Raw genomic sequence first — 20821 nt, 5'->3', positions numbered from 1 at the left:
CTTAAGTTCGCATCCAAATAATTTATGTAAATGATGGAAAGTAGAGGACCCAGCACCGATCCTTGTGGCACTCCACTGCCACAGGCCTCCAGTCCGAAAAACAACTCTCCACCACCACCCTCTGTCTTCTACCTTTGAGCCAGTTCTATATCTAAATGGCTAGTTCTCCCTGTATTAAATGAGCTCTAACCTTGCTAACCAGTCTTCCATGGGGAATCTTCTGAACCCTTTCAAGTTTCACAACATCTTTCCGATGTCTTACTGAAGACCATATACATCACATCTACTGGTCTGCCCTCATCAATCCTCTTTGTTATTTCTTCAAAAAACACAACCAAGTTTGTGAGACATGATTTCCCACGCACAAAGCCATGTTGCTACTTTCTATATCTTCCATATCCTTTTCCACAATAAATATGATGCAAAATACTCGTTTAGTATCTCCCCCATTTTAAGTGGCTCCACACAAAGGCTGCCTTGCTGATCTTTGAGGGGCCCTATTCTCTCTCTTGTTACCCTTTTGTCCTTAATGTATTTGTAAAAACCCTTTGGATTCTCCTTAACCCTATTTGCCAAAGCTATCTCATGTCCCCGTTTTGCCCTCCTGATTTCCCTCGAGTATACTCCTATGCCTTTATACTCTTCTAAGGATTCACTCGATCAATCCTGTCTATACCTGACATATGTTTCCATCTTTTTCTTTACCAAACCCTCAATTTCTTTAATCATCCAGCATTCCTTATACCTACCAGCCTTCTCTTTCACCCTAACAGGAATATAACTTTCTCTGGATTCTCGTTATCTCATTTCTGAAGGCTTCCGATTTTCCAGCCATCCCTTTACCTGCAAACATCTGCCCCATTCTGCTTTTGAAAGTTCTTGCCCAATACCATCAAAATTGGCCTTTCTCCAATTTAGAACTTCAACTTTATGATCTGGTCTATCCTTTTCCATCACTATTTTAAATCTAATAGAATTATGGTCGCTGGCCCCAAAGTGCTCCCCCACTGACACCTCAGTTACCTGCCCTGATTTATTTCCCAAAAGTAGGTCAAGTTTTGCATCTTCTCTAGCAGGTACATCCACATACTGATTCAGAAAATTTTCTTGTACACACGTAACAAATTCCTCTCCATCTAAACCCTTAACACTATGGCAGTCTCAGTCTATGTTTGGAAAGTTAAAATCCCCTACCATAACCACCCTATTATTCTTACAGATAACTGAAATCTCCTTACAAATTTGTTTCTCAATTTCCCTATGACTATTAGGGGGTCTTTAATACAATCCCAATAAGGAGATCATCCCTTTCTTAGTTCTCAGTTCCACCCAAATAACTTCCCTGGATGTATCTCTGGGAATATCCTCCCTGAGTTACAGCTGTAATGCTATCCCTTATCAAAAACTGATCTTCATTGAAAATGAGACCATCCAGATGGAGGCCTACGTTGCAACCACTTAATTATTCATAATGTTGGAACAATAACACTACTGTAAATGTAACATGTTGGAATGAGTTAAAGGTTTAAGAAATGCTAAGACTGTTTCAGGTTGTATAACAGGAGGAAGAATGAATGGATGTAAGTCTTATATTTTGATTTTTTATGTATCTCATTTTCACTAATGAAATACCTTTGAAAGACAGTTTTTCTGTTTATTTCTATATTTTTAACTGTGGATTGAAATGGGAAAAGAACTTGTTTTGAAAGATAAGGATTGCTGGAAGATTGCAGCATGTTTTGAAAGCAAGTAACCTGACCTAAGGACATTAGAAATAAAAGCAGGTGTCAGCCATTCAGTCCTCAAAGCTTGTCTTGCCATTCCACAAGATCATGTCTGATCTGTCTCAGGCCTTAGCTCCTCTTTCATGCCAGATGAGTATAGTATGATACACATTGTAAGCACTGTTTACATAGCCATTGCTTCCAGCAGTGGTTGAAGTGTAGTTTATAGACTTAGTAGAGCTGAAGGGTTCTGCATAAATGGATTGTTGATTGGCAACACCGTTTGATCTGTGGACTAGTGACTAGTTATTATTGACCAAAGCCTTCTGTCTGCTGACAAATATGTGATTATTTCTCAGGTAGCTTAAGATGTGAACAGGTTAGCTAAGAAGCCTTCAGACCTCCATCAGATAGTCTCTGTTCTCCACAGTGAAAGCCAAGTAAGCCTAAAGAAAGCCAGTTTATCTTTCCTTCAGCAGCTGATGTAAGCTTTGACTTTTAATTAAAAGTATGAAAAAGTAAATTAATTAATAACCTTTTATTGATATGAACCAGCTACTCTACCTCCTTCAAACCAATGAAAACATCTGGAAAAACAGCACCAGAACCATCTGTGGAAATCTTGTTCCCAGTTTTCCCCTGTCCATAATACCCTGTATTTTTTTCATGTCTCTATATAAGAGGGAGTTTATAATGGGATTAGAATTTTAAATGTACAGTTATATGTAAATGGTCCACAAACGCTAACCTATAACTACTTACTTCTAAGCAATAGTAATTCTGGTTAAATACAGAAACCTGGTCAACCGAGTTCTAAAAGGCAGTTAAATTGGAAAATTTTGCATGCTTCTATGTTATCTTTAACTTTCATGACAACCCCAGGTATAGTGGGGCTTGATTTCCAGCCCACTCCCCCCTTGAGACATGACTTATGGGCTAGGGGCATTGCCAACTCGGCAAGTATTTACTATTGATTTCTTATTGCCCTTGAAAAGATAGTGGTGAGCTACACTTATAGCGTCCATTGCTCACAGTTGCAGTTGACAAGACATCTGCAATATAAACTGGACAATTGCCATATAAGAGAATTCAGCAGGGGATATGTTCTTTGAAATATCGGTGTCCCATAAATTCACAGGGCCTGGGTTTAAATAATTAAAATTGATGATATCGAATGTGCATTCTGAATTTTTCCTCCTACTATTTTAATAGATAAATAGAAAAATAATCTAGTGCAAGTAGTCCTACTGCTACTAACATCACCGGTAGTAAAGATAAAATATGTACCTATAATTTCCAAACAGTTATTTGTTTAAATATACGCCATCAATTTTCTGATTTGCTGCCTTGATAAAATAACAATTTAAGTTACTCACATGATCAAACTTCATTCACAAAGTTATTTTATGGCTCTGACAACCATATATTTCCATAAGACATGTCATGGAATAAAATAAGATAGAGGCAACAGACCTTGAAGGAGTTCTGATGTCTGTCCAGTTGGACCTTGGATTTCAACATGCTTCCAGTCAAAGTCATCATTGGTGCCTTGGAAATAGTCACACACATCATCCTCATCAAAGGTGCATATTTCTGTGGGTAATAAAAGAGAGTTTAGTTTTCCCATGGAACTTTCCAAGGTCTACTCAACTCAGCAAACCAAGACAACAAGAAATCAAAAGTAACGGGAAGTGCAAGCTCTTCAAACTGAAACATTAACTCTTCTACAGAAGCTGCCTGACGTACTGATTATTTCCAGCATTATTCTTTCATATTTCTACATTGAAGTTCATTATTTTTAACCACTATTTGCACCTTCGTCAAAATATTGACTTTCAAAGATACTCTGACAATTGTGCCCAGATAACCATTATCCACCTGCAAAAAGACCTGTGGAAAGAATTTTATCACTGGGACCATCACAGCAAACCTTAATGCTGCATTTGCTGACCTCACACAGAGCAGATGGTGCAAGTTAACAGTAGGAGAGATGGAATAGTGTAGCGGTATTGTCAATAGACCAGTAATCCAGAGACATGAGTTTAAATCTCACTGTGGTAAATTGGAATTTGATTTCAATGAAAACCTGATATTAAGTTTTATGATGATCATGAAACCATTGTTGATTGTTGGAAAAAAAACATCTGGTTCACTATCGTCCTTTAGGGAAGGAAATGGCCATCCTTACTTGGTCAGGCAACATGTGCCTCTAGACCAATTGTAATGTGGCTGGCTCTGAATGGCCCAGCAAGCCATTCATTTTCATCAACTGCTAAAAAGTCTCAAAAAGGGAATAAAACCATATGGACCACCTGGGATTGACTAGGGCACTGGAAACAACAGCATACTTAATTTTGACGACTCTTCAAAGCCCTCCTTACCAATATCTGGGGGATAGTGCCAAAACTGGGAGAGCCATCTCATAAACAAGCCAGGATACAATGTCCCAGACCTATCCCACCAACAGGACAAACCCAGCAGAGATAATGGCACAGTGATGTGCATAGAATACTTAGTGTAGCACATCACCTCTGGGACATCCGGACCAACCAACCCAACCACCCTGTGGCTCAACACTTCAACTCCCCCTCCCACTCCACCAAAGACATGCAGGTCCTTGGACTCCGCCATCGCCAGACCATAGCAACACGACGGTTGGACGAAGAGCTCCTCATCTTCCGCCTAGGAACCCTCCAACCACAAGGGATGAATGCAGATTTCTCCAGTATCCTCATTTCCCCTCTCCCCACCTTGTCTCAGTCAAATCCCTCAAACTCAGTACCGCCTTCCTAACCTGCAATCTTCTTCCTGACCTCTCCGCCCCCCACCCCCACTCCAGCCTATCACCCTCACCTTGACCTCCTTCCATCTATCACATTTCCAACGCCCCTCCCCCAAGTCCCTCCTCCCAACCTTTTATCTTAGCCTGCTGGACACACTTTCCCCATTCCTGAAGAAGGGCTCATGCCCGAAACGTCGATTCTCCTGCTCCTTGGATGCTGCCTGACCTGCTGCGCTTTTCCAGCAACACATTTTCAGATCAAATAAATAGACTAGAGGAGGTAGTTCCACAAATATCACCATCCTCAATGATGGGCAGAGTCCAGGATAACAGTGCAAAAGTTAAAGCTGAAGCATTTGCAAAGATCATCAGCCAGAACAGCCAAGTGGATAATCTAGCTCTGTCTGCTCCAGAGGCCCCCGGCATCACAGTTGCCAGTCTTCAGCCAATTTGATTCACTCCACACGATATCAACAAAGTCTATAGGCCTGACAATATATCATCACCAATATGGAGTTCCTGTACTCCAGAACTTGCCGCACCCCTCGCCAAGCTGTTCTAGTATAGTATAAGAATTGCATCTACCTGACAATGTAAAAATTCTCCAGGTATGTTTTGTACACGAAAAGCAGAACAAATCCAACATGACCAACTATCGTGCCATCAGACTACTCTTAATCAAAGCAAAGTGATAGAAGTTGTCATCAACAATGCTATCAAATGGCTCTCTTTCTTAACAATAACCTCCTCACTATTTAAAAGAGCAGTGATTCCGGGAATGTGTGCCTGTTGGAGTCCAGGGATGGAGCTTTGATGCTTACATCACAATTCCCATTGTGACATGGTTTGAATGAGTATTCATCTTTATTCTGTTCTAGATTAAAAATGTAGTTTCATTGGCTGGTAAGTAACTGCTAATTTGAATAATTATTTTGAATTTCTTTCAGATTAGGATAAACATTTTACAGATTTTAAAAAAACTAAAGGCCAGTAGGAATTTCAATAAACAAATTAAACATTAATTAAATAGAGATGCAAAGTCAGGTGATCTGTTGTAATTGCATATGTGGGAGTTGTTTGAGCCCACTGTGGTTCATAGAGATCACATCTGAAGCAAGTGTTGCTTGCTTGCTTGAGGAACTCTGGCTCAAACTTGATTGGCTGATTCATTGATTGACTTATTGTCATGTGTACTGGAGTACTGTGAAAACCTTTGTTTACAAGCAGTGCAGGCGGATCATAGTAGGCAAGGATGTACAGAACAAAAAGATTTAGACAGAGGCATACAGGTAACATTGCACAGAGCATACAACAGAGATCAACATTAGCAAGGTCAGCATTATTTGAGGCTAGAGAGTCCAATCAATAGTCTAGTAATGGCTGGGAAGAAGCTGTTCTTGAGTCTACTGGTATGTGTATTCTGTCTTTCAGAGGTTGTAGGAGATCATTACCAGGACGCGAAGGGTCTTTGATGATGGCAGCCTTTTCGTGGCAGCAAGCTGTGTAAATGGAGTCCATGGATGGAAGAATGGCTTTCATGATGGCCTGGGCTGTGCACGCACCTTCTGTAGTTTCCTATGATCCTCGGCGGAGCAGTTGTCATACGCACCCAGACAGGGTGCATCTGGAGAGGTTGGTGAGGGTCCTTACAGACATGCCCAAATTTCGTAAGCCACCTGAGGAAGAAGAGGCATTGTTTTGCCTTCTTGGCCATCGCATCTACACGGGAAGTCCAAGATACTTTGTCGGTTATCGTCGCTCTGAAGAGCTTGACGTTCTTTACCCTCTCGACCTCAGTTCTGTTGATGTAGATGAGAGTGTGCTGTCCTCCTTTCTTACTAAAGTCAATGATCAGTTGTTTAGTTTTGCCAACATTGAGAGAGAGGTTTTGTCATTGCACCTTGTCACCAAACCCTCGATCTCAAGGCACCACCAGCTTATTCATAATAAGCTGACAGCCAGTACTTAAGCAACTTATTGACACACGACAAACAATGATTATAACAACAAACATTACTAGCCCATGGGACAGGTGTGGAGGGATACAGACTAATTGCAGCAAATGGTACGAGTTTATTGTGAAAACTGGGCAACATGGGAAGTTGGGCCAAAGGGCCTGTTTCCATGCTGTAGACTTCTATGACTCTCTGAATTACTACCTGAGACATGATTTTATTGGCATAGAGGCAGCAAGATTAAAGAGGTAAATGCATGACTCAAGACTTGATATGGAAGAAATGGATTTAAATTCATGGGACATTGGCACCAATACTGATGAAGGAGGAAGCTGTTCGAATGGGACAGGCTCCATCAGAATCATGCTTGGACCAGAGCACTGAAGAAATGCATATTAGGTTTGGATAGGGCTTTAAACTGAAAAGCAGGTGAGTTCAGTTGCATGAAAAGATTATGGAAAAAGTTAAAGTGGGGGAGTGCTCAGTTGAGGTTACTAAAGTTCCATAATATGACAGAGTATGAAGAGGCTCAGAAACCTAACTTCAGGCACAGCAGATTTGGGGGACAACTATGAGAACAGGGACAGTCAATGAAGACAGCTCGTTTTGTACTTAAATGTATGCAGTATATGAAATAAAATAAATGAGCTTGTAGCGCAGATTGAAGTTGGTTCCAAATGCGTAGAAATGCAGGCCACCAAGGTTCTCAGGGCAATAGCAGCAGTGAGCCCTAGGTTCAAGCCACTCCAGGCAGGCTTTACCACCTGAAGCCCTAGGCTCTGGACCTCAATCAGCAGCAGCAGCCACAGAGATGTTGCTGCAAGGAGATCAGGGCTGGGAATTAAATATTCAAGGATACACATCTATCAAAAGACAGGCAAATTGGGAGGGGGTGGTGAGATTACCTTGTTGGTAAGAATTGAAACTAAATTGATAACAAGAAGTGATATAGAGTCAGAATGTGTAGAATCTGTGTGGATAGAGTTGAGAAACCGTAAATGGAACCTGAATGAGAGTTATGTACAGGCCTCCTAGCATTAGTCAGGATGTGGGGAAGAAAATAAATCAGGAGATAGAAAAGCCATTTAAAAAAGCCATTACGGTAATCACGCGGGACTTCAATATGCAGGTGGGCTGGGAAAATCAGACTGGTAGCACACCTCAGGAAGTGGAATTTGTGAAATGTCTTTGAGATGGTTTTTAAGAGTGTGTTAGGTAGACTGATTAGTAAGGTTAGATCACATGGGATCCAGGGAGAGCTGGATACAAAATTGGCTTGAAGGATACAAAATTGGCTTGAAGGAGACAAAGGATGGTGGTAGAGAGTTGTTTTCTGTAGACAGCAGTGTGTTGGGAGTTTGGAGTTGGAACTTGAAGTGGAAACAGCTGTTGCAACTCAGAGCAGCAGTTGTTGATTGAGGCCTAGAGCTTGGGGCCTCTGGTGCTGCAGCCTGCCTGCTTGAAGGAACACAACCAGGGACTTGCTGTCTTGGAAGGTGCTGCTGTTGCTGATTGAGGCTTACAGCCTGAGGCCTTGGTGCTACAGCCTATATGCCTGGAGGGACTGAAGCCTTGTATTCTCTGTTACTTGTGTCAGTTAGGGCTTGATGTGATAACATCTGGGACTGGGAGGAGCTCCTGCTGCTGCTGATTGAAGCCCAAGGCCTAGGGTTTCAGGTGCTGCAGTCTGCCTGTCTGGAGCGACATGAGCCTGGGGATTTCTGCTGCTATTGTCCTGAGAACCTTGACCTGCATTTCTACTCATTTGGTGCCTGGAGCTAAGAGCCTGGATATTTCTCCCCATGTGTTGCCTAGGAGGGCTGGTTCTTAGAGCCTGATCTTTTTCCACTCAGTCTGCTACCTGGGAGGGTTGGTTCCTGGAGCCTGGACTTTGATTCATCAACTGGGGGGGTTCAGGCCTGGACATTAACGGCTTGGGGCCTGAGCCCTTGTCTGTAAATGACAGTAGTCTGGAATGTGGGGCCTAGAACTGTTTGAAGCCTAGGTGCTCTCTTTGATACTACTTCCTAAATGTGGCAACTATCATCATTTGTTGCCAGTGACTGCTGCTTTTGGGCATCGGGGGACTGTTAATAACAAGTCAGGGCATGGCTGCCTAAGGGACTGTGCTGGCAGTTTCTTTTCTGTTATTTGTGAGAGGCTTGATGATGATCCTGGTTGGGGTCAATGGTAACTGTGGAACCCTCTGCAACAATTTCTGTGGCAGGAACAAGTCATTCCTAATCATGTCTGTGGTGTCTCCCATTCCCATTATCCTTTTACTACTATGATTAAAAAGCTCATGGTGAAATAAATGTTACACTCTTTACCAGGGATCTTTTTCCAGAAGCAGAAAATTGCCTAGCATTGAGTGGAGCTGGGTTCCAGCCTGGTGCCAACCAGGAGCCTGACATTTTAGTGAATGTTTTAGTTGAGTCTGGTATAATCCACTACCTCTTCTGTTGATCCTGGGTGGGGGAGGGGGGGGGGGGAAATCAGTGCAGGGGTGTGTCCAATCAGTCACCTTGGACCACCTCTGCACTTGATGGTGGGTAGGTGTCAGGAGTTGGAGGCATTAATGTGGAGGATAGGGCATCTATTACAAGCACTACCAAGTTAGACAAGGCAGAGAGAGACGTGGTGCTTCCGGGCAAGGTCCCCCCACCCCCCCCCCCCCCCCCCACCCCACCCCATCCCCAGTTAAGAACTCCAGGACGTTTTGCAAACAACACTTAATCACCAAGACAAGGTCAGGTTGGCTATGAACTGGTGGAATTCTCAACCGCCTCTAATGAGGTCTGCCTGGCAGCTGTTAGCTGCCCTGGGAGTGGATAGAAAAAAGAAACAGTGGTGCCGAGGTTTCCTTTGCGGCATCCTTGGGGTGTGGAGGGGAAAGATAACCCTCCCCGTACTTAGTAAGTTGTCTTCTGCTGTTTCAATTTGTGATGGTGGCACATACTGCAGACATGAGGACATCCATAGGTAGCCTCAATGTCAATGACAACAGGAAGGCCCAGTGCAGATTTAATAATTCTCTCACTTCTCAGGGAACGGGAGTACACAGTGAGCCTCCTGCAAGAAATTCATACCATTTCACGAATCTTTGTGGCTCCTGGAGTGGCAGAGAAGGATCTTCATGAGTCATCTGGCCTCCAATTCTGCCAAGGGGGCTATCTTGTTGGCCCATTTTTATCAGCTTGAGATCTAGAGATTCAAGGAGCACGTGCCAGACCATCCGCTCTGACTCTTGTTTGTTTTGGAAGTGCAGTGCTCTGTGTTCTGAAGGTCTCCATGTTGCAGGTGACATTCTCTGATCACAACCTGGTGTGAACAGAGCTCAGTCCATTCAGTGCCAAGGCAAGGTCAGTGCTTATCCTGCTGCTGGAGGATAAGCAGTTCCGGGACTCGTTTTGTCACTCCTAGAGGCTATGGTGGGACGTGGGCAAGGCTCAAGTCAACGTTTTCTGTCAACAGTACACATGGTGTCGACAAAGCGGAAATCCAGGAACGAGGCATTGAAGTGAAAGGTGCTCAACCTGGAGTCACATCTCAGATGCTGACGCAGCCCTGCGGAGGTGAATGAAGAAAGGAAAGCAGCATTCTGGGACCTACTTCTTGCCAAGTCCTAGGATGCGTTTGTGAGATTCCTCTGGATCTTGACTGCGATTTCCACTGCGACTCATTGGAAAAAAAAGATACAGGTTCTGCCAGCAGCTCCTTGTGCTGCTAGTTAACAATGAATCTAGGGCATTAAGGCCCAAGCAAGGGGCTACTAGACAGCTGTCCTCTCCAGATCATTCCACTGAGGAAGATCACAGAGTTCTGTGGAAGGATCTGTTGCGTCAGCTGAGGGTTCTGAGAGGCTCAGTGCCCTTCTGTGTTTCAAGGACCTGACCAGCACCCTTGACTGACTTTCTAGAGGCAGGTTTCTGGGGCTGGACGCACTGATGTGGAGTTCTTCAGGGTAGTCTGGAACGTTCTGGGGAGGGTGAGGAATAACTACATGCAGGTCTTGGAAGAATGTGTTACAATCAGAGAGATGCCCCTTTCTTGGCGCAGTGCAGTTATCACTCTGTTGCCCAAGAAGGGGGGATCTTAATTTATTAAAGAATTGGCATTGGTCTCGATACGTTGCACGGACTACAAGATCATCGCCAGTGCACTTTCAATTCACCTGGCACCATGCTGGACCACATGATCCATGCAACCAGTCATGCACTGTCCTGGACCCCAGCATCTACAACAATATTCACCTAGTCCAGCAAGGTTATTCCCAGAAGGCTGGCCTGTCACGCGCCTTTCTCTTCCTTGATCAGGAAAAGGAGTTCAACAGAGTGAATCACGAGTATCTGCTCAGATTCTGTGAGCACTCAGCTTGGTTTTGACTTCTGTATGCTGCCACAGAGTGTCTTGTGAAGGTTAGTGGGTTCCTGACAGAACTCCTGCATTTTGGGAGAGAAGTGTATCAGGGCTGCCCCTTGTCTAGCCAGCTTTATTCTCTCTGCATGAGGCTGTTCCTGCACACCTGGTGTAAGCAACTGTCTGGTTTGACTCTGCGCAGGTCGGGGCTGGAAGTAGTCCTCTCATGGTCACGGACCCGTCTGACTTGCGGAGGTTGCGCAAGTGCAAAGAGGTCTACTGTGGCTCTTCTGCGAGGATCAACTGGAGCAAGTGGTTGGGACTTCTGGTTGCTCTAAGGCAGATAGATCCCCTGCAGGGAGAGCTCTGGTGCTTTATGCGAAGGAGCATTCACCACCTTTACGTGCGAGTTTATCTTTGCCCTGCTGAGGAACCTTGGCCAGCAAATTAGCATGAGTTGGGAACCAAGGTGACCATTCACTTAGCAAGCTGGATAGAGCTGCTCCAGTATTGTCTTACAGGACTTAAGCGCTGGTTATAAACTAGCTAGTCACTTTGATCCTAGCCTCTGGCTTTGTCACAAACATCCAGAAAAAGCTAGATGTTTTCTGGGATAAAAGGCAACACTGGGTCGCTACTGCGGTTCTGAATCTCCCACTGAGGAGGGCAGTCAGGCACTGGTGTGCATTTACACCCAGGTAGCAATTTTCCACCTTCAGATCCTGCTGCGATACCTTTATGTCAAGCCTGCCCCAAGGTGGTGTGCCCTGATGACTTATTTCTTCCATCAAGTGTGATACGCGATTCCTGTTCATGGAGTGGTCCCAGCCTCTGATCTTCTCCCAGGAATTGCCTGTCTTCTACTTGGACCTGATTACAGTCTAAAAGATAGTCAGCTTATGCTGGACCTCTCCCCCTATGGGAGTGGCAGGTCTTGTCAAGGAGCTGCTACTCAGGAACAGGTTCATCCTTAAGTGCAGTTTGCACTGGCCAAGGGAGTAGAGTACTTGGGACTCAGGGCTGACCAGACTCAGGGATCCATTGGATGGCAGAGGAGCAAACTGGATGATGCCAACACAGTTGTCCAAGAGGACGCTGATCCACCACTGGTTTGTGACCTGAGCAATCCAGTACCTGACAAACAAGGCAATTGGCCCCAATATCTTGTATGCACTTGAGGCAGCTCAGGTGTGTGGAGGGCTTCCAGGTGAACTGACTCCTGTCCATTTTGAACTCAATGTTAGCCCCATGGACTCTCCCCTGTGATGTGGTACCTCCACAATCTGAGCTGTCTCAAGGATATTCTCCCAGTCCTCTTTTGGACAGTGGGTAGGTGCTATCGGTACAGATTAATGCTGCATACTTTCTATTTCCACACTTCTGCCTGCCATTTGGAAATTAAGATTTGCCCTCCGGCAGTGGCAAACCCCAGTGGAAGGCCCTCTTTCATTGGGAATCTCAGGTGGAGTGTGATGTACACATCAGTTCCTTGGAACTGGCAACTTAGCAAATTTACTGGATGCCAGATCACATGCACATTCAGTCGTCTGGAGGAAATGGTGTTTCACATTGTGGTGATCGCATTTGCAGCCCCCTTTTCAGTTTTTTTGAAGAGACACCTAGTGCTGGAAGGGGCAGACAAATCTAGGAGATCTCTTTGGCTTGGCTAAGATGGCCATTAACAGATCTAGGCAGTGAGCTGAAGAGGGGCTCCGGTTCTGACTCTTTCACTGTTACGGCCATGCTCAAGTGTCCCTGGAACACACAGTGCTCACCACAACAGTGAAGGCCAATTGTGATTTGGTGGGTGCTGCAGGGCCTGGAATGCATCTATTTGAGTAATGATATTTTGATTTCGTAGTGTAAGTTTCCATTTGACTTTTTAAGTTCTCGATTCGGTGTCCAGAGAAGGGCTGTTTCATTTTACTTTTATATTGTTTTATTTTGGACCCAGGGAACAGCTAAAAAGGGCTTTTATTTAAACCCCATAACCATCCCTGTCCAAAGTGTGCTTGATGGGGTTGGTGTGAGGGGAGTTTTATTTTTAGTTAAAATTGTAGAGGAACTTTCTTCTGGATTTTGAAACCCTTGTCCCCATCCCTGGTGAGTTAAATGGGGATGGAGCAGATTTGATTTTGATCAAGTCAAGGTAAGTTTATTTAATGTATTGGCCTCTTATGGTCCCTGCCCCAGGAGTGGATGGTGGAGACAGAGTCAAGGGAGTGCCTTTTTTTTTGTTTATTTATTTTATTTTTGTTTTTTTAACAGGGACTTCACTTTCATTTAAGAAAGTCAAAAAAACTTGCCTTCTGTTTCAACAGAGTAGTGTGTGCTTTGCTGTATATTTCACCTGGTCCCAGGAGTGTCTGATGGGGACAGTATAGGGGGTCCTTCAGCTTTTTCTGTTTTTGTCTTTTATCTAGAAGAGTAGAGAGTTGCTTTTCAGACTGGAGGCTTGTGACCAGCAGTGTGCCACAAGAATCGATGCTGGGTCCACTGCTTTTCTTCATTTGTATAAATGATTTGAATGTGAATATAGGAGGCATGGTGGATGACACTAAAATAGGTGATATAGTAGACAGCGAAGATGATCTAAGAGTACAACGGGACCTTGTTCAGATGGGCCAATGGGACAAGGAGTGGCAGATGGAGTTTAATTTTGGTAAATGTGAGATGCATTGTGCTAAAGCAAACCAGGATAGGACTTAGACTGTTAATGGTAAGTCCCTGGGAGGTGCTATTGAGTCATAGAGCTGTTCAGCACGGAAACAGACCCTTTGATCCAGCTCATCAATGCCAACCAGAAATCCTAAAGTAATCTCATCCTATTTGCCAGCATTTGGCTCATATCCCTCTAAACCCTTCCTCTGCTTATACACATCCAGTTGCCTTTTAAATGTTGCAATTCTACCAGCTTCCATCACTTCCTCTGGCAGCTCATTCTATACATGCACCATCCTCTGCATGTAAATGTTGCCCTTTAGGTCCATTTTAAATTTTCCCCTCTCCCCTTAAACCTATGCCCTCTAGTTTTGGACTCTGCTATCCTGGGAAAAAGACCTTGGCTATCCTCTCTATCCATGCTACTCATTATTTTGTAAACCTCTAAAAGGTCACCCCTCAGCCTCCAATGCTCCTGGGTAAATAGCCTCAGCCTATTCAGCCTCTCCCTATAGCTCAAACCTCCCAACTCTGGCAATGTCCTTGTAAGTCTTTTCTGAACCCTTCCAACATTCTTCCTAGAGCAGGGAAATCAGAACTGAAAAGTGGTCTCCATACTGTGGTGCTAGTTGGTCCCTTTGATCTCTCCCCTGGGTTTTATGTTTCTTCTGAGACAAGATGATACACTGGTTCACTGTAGAGGTTGAGTTTCCCCCTTAAGGAGAGCTGTCAATCAATAGTGATCCTCCATACCCAACTTTCTATCTTCAGACCCTGCAGCAATACCTCTTATGTTTACCCTTCTCCCAGATGGTATGTCCCGCTGGCATATTTTTTCTGCCAGTGCATGGCTTCAACTGACCCAAAACTCCTATTCATAAACTATAAGGGCCTTCAGGTCTCCCTCAGGATGCTACCTCTTATCAGGATCTGGTCAATGTAATAGGGTCAATGTCTGATGCCATTGTCACCTGAAAACAGTGGTCTTTGGACCCAATATTGTTCAACAGCAGAGGACTCTCATTTGTATGTACCCCTGCAGGACAGAATTTCACAATGGCCCTATGTTCCTGAACCTACCTCAGGAACCCACATCCCACAACATGGAAAAGCCCTATGTGTCCTGCCTGGTGTGGAGGTGTTTCTTGTATGGGCTACCACTTTTAATGATGTGGATGCACATCATGCACTTTTATTCCTTCATTCACCACCCAGACACACCTTGACATGCTGTTTTGCAGCCACTGAGAGGAGTTGACAGTGTGGGGCTCTCTACATGGGAGACCACCTGCTTTCCATGTGGTGCCTACAGTTGAGTGTTACACACATCAGTGCTGTGCCATCATAAATTGAGATGGTTCATGGACTCACTGCCCACCTGCAAGTTTTGTAGTGCTGTGGAATCCATGGATCATAGTGCTACACAGTGAAAAAGGCCTTTTGGCCCATCCAGTCTGCACTGACTACAACTACCACTAAAGGTACTCTAATCCCAATTTCCTGCATGTGGGGGAGGGCGACAGAGAGAGGGAGAGAGGGAGGCGACAGAGTGAGAGAGAGAGGGGGAGAGGGGGGAGGGCGACAGAGACAGAGAGAGAGGGGGGGGAGGGCGACAGAGACAGAGGGGGGAGGGTGACAGAGAGAAAGAGAGAGAGGGGGGAGGGTGACAGAGAGAGTGGGGGGAGGGTGACAGAGAGAGAGAGAGGGGGGAGGGCGACAAAGAGAGAGAGGGGGAGGGCTACAGAGAGAGAGAGAGAGGCGACAGAGAGAGAGAGGGAGGCGACAGAGTGAGAGGGGGAGAAAGGGGGAGGGTGACAGAGAGAGGGAGGGGGAGGGTGACAGAGAGAGGGAGGGGGAGGGTGACAGAGAGAGAGGGGGAGGGCAACAGAGAGAGGGCGAGAGAGGGGGGGAGGGCAACAGAGAGAGAGAGAGCGAGAGAGAGGGGGAGGGCAACAGAGAGAGAGAGAGCGAGAGAGAGGGGGAGGGCAACAGAGAGAGAGATAGAGAGGGAGGCGACAGAGAGAGAGGGGGAGAGAGGGAGGCGACAGAGAGAGAGGGGGAGAGAGGGAGGCGACAGAGAGAGAGGGGGAGAGAGGGAGAGGGCGACAGAGAGAGAGAGAGAGAGAGAGGAAGGGCGACAGAGAGAGAGGGGGAGGGCGACAGAGAGAGAGGGGGAGGACGACAGAGAGAGAGTGAGGGAGGTGACAGAGAGAGGGGGGGAGAGAGGGGGAGAGCAACAGAGAGAGAGAGAGGGAGGGAGGGGAAGAGCAACAGACAGAGAGAGAAAGATAGAGAGAGAGAGGGGGGGAGGGCGACAGAGAGAGAGAGAGAGGTGACAGAGAGAGGGGGGGAGAGGGGGAGGGCGACAGAGAGACGGGGAGGGCGACAGAGAGAGAGGGAGGGGGAGAGCGACAGAGAGAGAGAGAGAGAGAGGGGGGAGGGTGACAGAGAGAGAGAGAGGGAGGGTGACAGAGAGAGAGGGGGGAGGGTGACAGAGAGAGAGGGGGAGGGTGACAGAGAGAGAGGGGGGGAGGGCGAAAGAGAGAGGGGGTGAGAGAGGGGGAGGGCGACAGAGGGGGTGAGAGAGGGGGAGGGCGACAGAGAGGGGGAGAGAGGGGGAGGGCGACAGAGAGAGAGAGGGAGGGGGAGGGCGACAGAGAGAGAGAGAGAGAGAGGGGGAGGGTGACAGAGAGTGAGAGAGAGAGAGAGAGGGGGAGGGTGACAGAGAGAGAGAGAGAGAGGGTGACAGAGAGAGAGAGGGGGAGGGTGACAGAGAGAGAGAGGGGGAGGGTGATAGAGAGAGAGAGAGAGAGAGAGAGACAGGGAGGCGACAGAGTGAGGGGGAGAGGGGGGGAGGGTGACAGAGAGAGGGGGAGGGGGAGGGGGAGGGCGACAGAGATAGTGAGAGAGAGAGAGAGATAGAGGGGAAGGGCGACAGAGAGAGAGAGAGAGAGGGAAGCGAGAGAGAGAGTGGGGGGGAGGGCGACAGAGAGAGAGAGAGAGAGAGAGAGAGAGAGAGGGGAGGACGACAGAGAGAAAGAGAGAGAGAGGGGAGGACGACAGAGAGAGAGAGAGAGGCAACAGAGAGAAGGGGGAGAGACGGGGAGGGCGACAGAGAGAGAGAGAGATAGAGAGAGGGGGGGGAGGGCGACAGAGAGAGAGAGGGGAGGACGACAGAGAGAGAGAGAGGCGACAGAGAGAGGGGGGAGAGAGGGGGAGGGCGATAGAGAGAGAGAGGGAGGGGGAGGGCGACAGAGAGAGAGAGGGGGAGGGCGACAGAGAGAGAGGGGGAGGGTGACAGAGAGAGAGAGAGAGAGGCGACAGAGAGAGGGAGGGGGTGGGCGACAGAGTGAGAGAGGGGGATGGTGACGGTGGGAGGGAGGGCGACAGAGAGAGAGGGGAGGACGACAGAGAGAGAGAGAGGCGACAGAGAGAGGGGGGAGAGAGGGGGAGGGCGACAGAGAGAGAGAGAGAGAGGGAGGCGAGAGAGAGAGTGGGGGGGGAGGGCGACAGAGAGAGAGAGAGAGAGAGGCGACAGAGAGAGGGAGGGGGTGGGCGACAGAGTGAGAGAGGGGGGATGGTGACAGTGGGAGGGAGGGCGACAGAGAGAGAGGGGAGGACGACAGAGAGAGAGAGAGGCGACAGAGAGAGGGGGGAGAGGGGGAGGGCGACAGAGAGAGAGAGGGAGGGGGAGGGCGACAGAGAGAGAGAGGGGGAGGGCGACAGAGAGAGAGAGAGGGGGGCGACAGAGAGACAGGGAGGGGGTGGGCGACAGAGTGAGAGAGGGGGGATGGTGACAGTGGGAGGGAGGGCGACAGAGAGAGAGGGGAGGACGACAGAGAGAGAGAGGCGACAGAGAGAGGGGGGAGAGAGGGGGAGGGCGACAGAGAGAGAGAGAGAGAGAGAGAGGGAGGGGGAGGGCGAGAGAGAGAGAGAGAGAGGGCGACAGAGAGAGAGGGGGAGGGCGACAAAGAGAGAGAGAGGGGGGCGACAGAGAGACAGGGAGGGGGTGGGTGACAGAGTGAGAGAGAGAGAGAGAGAGAGGGAGAGGGAGGGAGACAGACAGAGACAGAGACAGAGAGACAGAGACAGAGAGAGAGAGACAGACAGAGAGACAGACAGAGAGACAGACAGAGAGACAGAGAGAGAGAGAGAGAGTGAGGGAGACAGAGAGAGACAGAGACAGAGAGCCGGAGAGAGACGGAGACGGAGAGAGAGATCGAGAGGGGGAGACAGAGAGAGAGAGGGGGAGGACGACAGAGAGAGAGAGAGGGAGGGGGAGGGTGACAGAGAGAGAGGGGGAGGGTGACAGAGAGAGATAGGGGGAGGGCGACAGAGAGAGGGAGAGAGGGAGGTGACAGTGAGAGAGAGAGGGGGAGAGGGGGGAGGGCGACAGAGGCAGAGAGAGAGAGGGGGGGAGGGCGACAGAGACAGAGGGGGGAGGGTGAGAGAGAGAAAGAGAGAGGGGGGAGGGCGACAGAGAGAGAGAGAGAGAGAGAGGGGGGGGGAGGGTGACAGAGAGAGAGGGGGGGAGGGTGACAGAGAGAGAGAGGGGGGAGGGCGACAAAGAGAGAGAGGGGAGGGCGACAGAGAGAGAGAGAGGCGACAAAGAGAGAGAGAGAGAGAGGGAGGGGAGGGAAACAGAGAGAGAGATAGAGAGGGAGGCGACAGAGAGAGGGGGAGAGAGGGAGGCGCAGAGAGAGGGGGAGAGAGGGAGGCGACAGAGAGAGAGGGGGAGAGAGGGAGAGGGCGACAGACAGAGAGAGAGAGAGAGAGAGAGGAAGGGCGACAGAGAGAGAGGGGGAGGACGACAGAGAGAGAGAGTGAGGGAGGTGACAAAGAGAGGGGGGGAGAGAGGGGGAGAGCAACAGAGAGAGAGAGGGAGGGAGGGGAAGAGCAACAGACACAGAGAGAGAAAGATAGTGAGAGAGAGGGGGGCAGGGCGACAGAGAGAGAGAGAGAGGTGACAGAGAGAGGGGGGGGAGAGGGGGGGAGAGGGGGAGGGCGACAGAGAGACGGGGAGGGCGACAGAGAGAGAGGGAGGGGGAGAGCGACAGAGAGAGAGAGAGAGAGAGAGAGAGGGGGGAGGGTGACAGAGAGAGAGGGGGGAGGGTGACAGAGAGAGAGAGGGGGGAGGGTGACAGAGAGAGAGGGGGAGGGTGACAGAGAGAGAAGGGGAGGGTGACAGAGAGAGAGAGGGGGAGGGCGAAAGAGAGAGGGGGTGAGAGAGGGGGAGGGCGACAGAGAGAGAGGGGGAGGGCGACAGAGAGGGAGGGGGAGGGCGACAGAGAGAGAGGGAGGGGGAGGGCGACAGAGAGAGAGAGAGGGGGAGGGTGACAGAGAGAGAGAGAGGGGGAGGGTGACAGAGAGAGAGAGAGGGGGAGGGTGACAGAGAGAGAGGGGGGGAGGGTGACAGAGAGAGAGAGAGAGAGAGGGGGGGAGGGTGACAGAGAGAGAGAGAGAGAGAGGGTGACAGAGAGAGAGGGGGAGGGTGACAGAGAGAGAGGGGGGAGGGTGATAGAGAGAGAGAGAGACAGGGAGGCGACAGAGTGAGAGGGGGAGAGGGGGGGGAGGGTGACAGAGAGAGGGGGGAGGGGGAGGGGGAGGGCGACAGAGAGAGAGAGAGAGAGAGGCGAGAGAGAGAGAGATAGAGGGGAAGGGCGACAGAGAGAGAGAGAGAGAGGGAGGCGAGAGAGAGAGTGGGGGGGGAGGGCGACAGAGAGAGAGAGAGAGAGAGAGAGGGGGGAGGACGACAGAGAGAAAAAGAGAGAGAGGGGAGGATGACAGAGAGAGAGAGAGAGAGAGAGAGGGGAGGACGACAGAGAGAGAGAGAGAGAGAGGCAACAGAGAGAAGGGGGAGAGACGGGGAGGGCGACAGAGAGAGAGAGATAGAGAGGGGGGGGGAGGGCGACAGAGAGAGAGAGGGGAGGACGACAGAGAGAGAGAGAGGCGACAGAGAGAGGGGGGAGAGAGGGGGAGGGCGACAGAGAGAGAGAGGGAGGGGGAGGGCGACAGAGAGAGAGGGGGAGGGTGACAGAGAGAGAGAGAGAGAGAGGCGACAGAGGGAGGGGGTGGGCGACAGAGTGAGAGAGGGGGGATGGTGACAGTGGGAGGGAGGGCGACAGAGAGAGAGGGGAGGACGACAGAGAGAGAGAGAGGCGACAGAGAGAGGGGGAGAGAGGGGGAGGGCGACAGAGAGAGAGAGGGAGGGGGAGGGCCACAGAGAGAGAGAGGGGGAGGGCGACAGAGAGAGAGGGGGAGGGCGACAGAGAGAGAGAGAGAGAGAGAGGCGACAGAGAGAGGGAGGGGGTGGGCGACAGAGAGAGGGAGGGGGTGGGCGACAGAGAGAGGGAGGGGGTGGGCGACAGAGTGAGAGGGGGGATGGTGACAGTGGGAGGGAGGGCGGCAGAGAGAGAGGGGAGGACGACAGAGAGAGAGAGGCGACAGAGAGAGGGGGGAGAGAGGGGGAGGGCGACAGAGAGAGAGAGAGAGGGAGGGGGAGGGCGACAGAGAGAGAGAGAGGGCGACAGAGAGAGAGGGGGAGGGTGACAAAGAGAGAGAGAGAGGGGGGCGACAGAGAGACAGGGAGGGGGTGGGTGACAGTGAGAGAGAGAGGGGAGGGCGACAGTGAGAGAGAGAGAAAGAGAGGGCGGGAGGGCGACAGAGAGGGTGGGCGGGCGACAGAGAGAGAGAGAGAGAGAGGGAGAGGGAGGGAGACAGACAGAGACAGAGACAGAGAGAGACAGACAGAGAGACAGACAGAGAGACAGAGAGAGAGAGAGAGAGAGAGTGAGGGAGACAGAGAGAGACAGAGACAGAGAGCCGGAGAGAGACGGAGACGGAGAGAGAGATCGAGAGGGGGAGACAGAGAGAGAGAGGGGGAGGACGACAGAGAGAGAGAGAGAGGTGACAGAGAGGGGGGTAGAGAGGGGGAGGGCGACAGAGAGAGAGAGAGGGAGGGGGAGGGTGACAGAGAGAGAGAGAGAGGGGGAGGGTGACAGAGAGAGATAGGGGGAGGGCGACAGAGAGAGGGAGAGAGGGAGGTGACAGAGTGAGAGAGAGAGAGGGGGAGAGGGGGGAGGGCGACAGAGGCAGAGAGAGAGAGGGGGGGGAGGGCGACAGAGACAGAGGGGGGAGGGTGAGAGAGAAAGAGAGAGGGGGGAGGGCGACAGAGAGAGAGAGAGAGAGGGGGAGGGTGACAGAGAGAGAGGGGGGAGGGTGACAGAGAGAGAGGGGGAGGGCGACAGAGAGAGAGAGAGGGGAGGGCGACAAAGAGAGAGATGGGAGCGCGACAGAGAGAGAGAGAGAGGCGACAAAGAGAGAGAGAGAGAGAGGGAGGC

The 20821-nt window shown here is 49.5% G+C and overlaps 1 protein-coding gene across 3 annotated transcripts in view; it reads right to left on the bottom strand.

Annotated features, from left to right (window-relative positions):
• Nucleotides 1–20821, bottom strand: part of LOC122563513 (receptor-type tyrosine-protein phosphatase U-like) — a 374817-nt gene that overhangs the window by 337509 nt on the left and 16487 nt on the right. For all 3 annotated transcript variants that reach the window (XM_087976736.1, XM_087976734.1, XM_087976735.1), the window contains exon 2: nucleotides 3198–3317. In XM_087976736.1, coding sequence (XP_087832862.1) covers nucleotides 3198–3317 — 120 coding nt within the window. The remainder of the gene's footprint in view (nucleotides 1–3197; nucleotides 3318–20821) is intronic.

This window comes from Chiloscyllium plagiosum, unplaced genomic scaffold (assembly GCF_037043375.1).
Source record: "Chiloscyllium plagiosum isolate Xiang-an unplaced genomic scaffold, Cpla_swu_hap1 HiC_scaffold_30, whole genome shotgun sequence".
In the NCBI taxonomy this organism is placed as follows: Eukaryota; Metazoa; Chordata; class Chondrichthyes; order Orectolobiformes; family Hemiscylliidae; genus Chiloscyllium; species Chiloscyllium plagiosum.
Note: the sequence above shows the minus strand (reverse complement) of the source record. Positions and strands in the feature narration are given on the sequence as shown.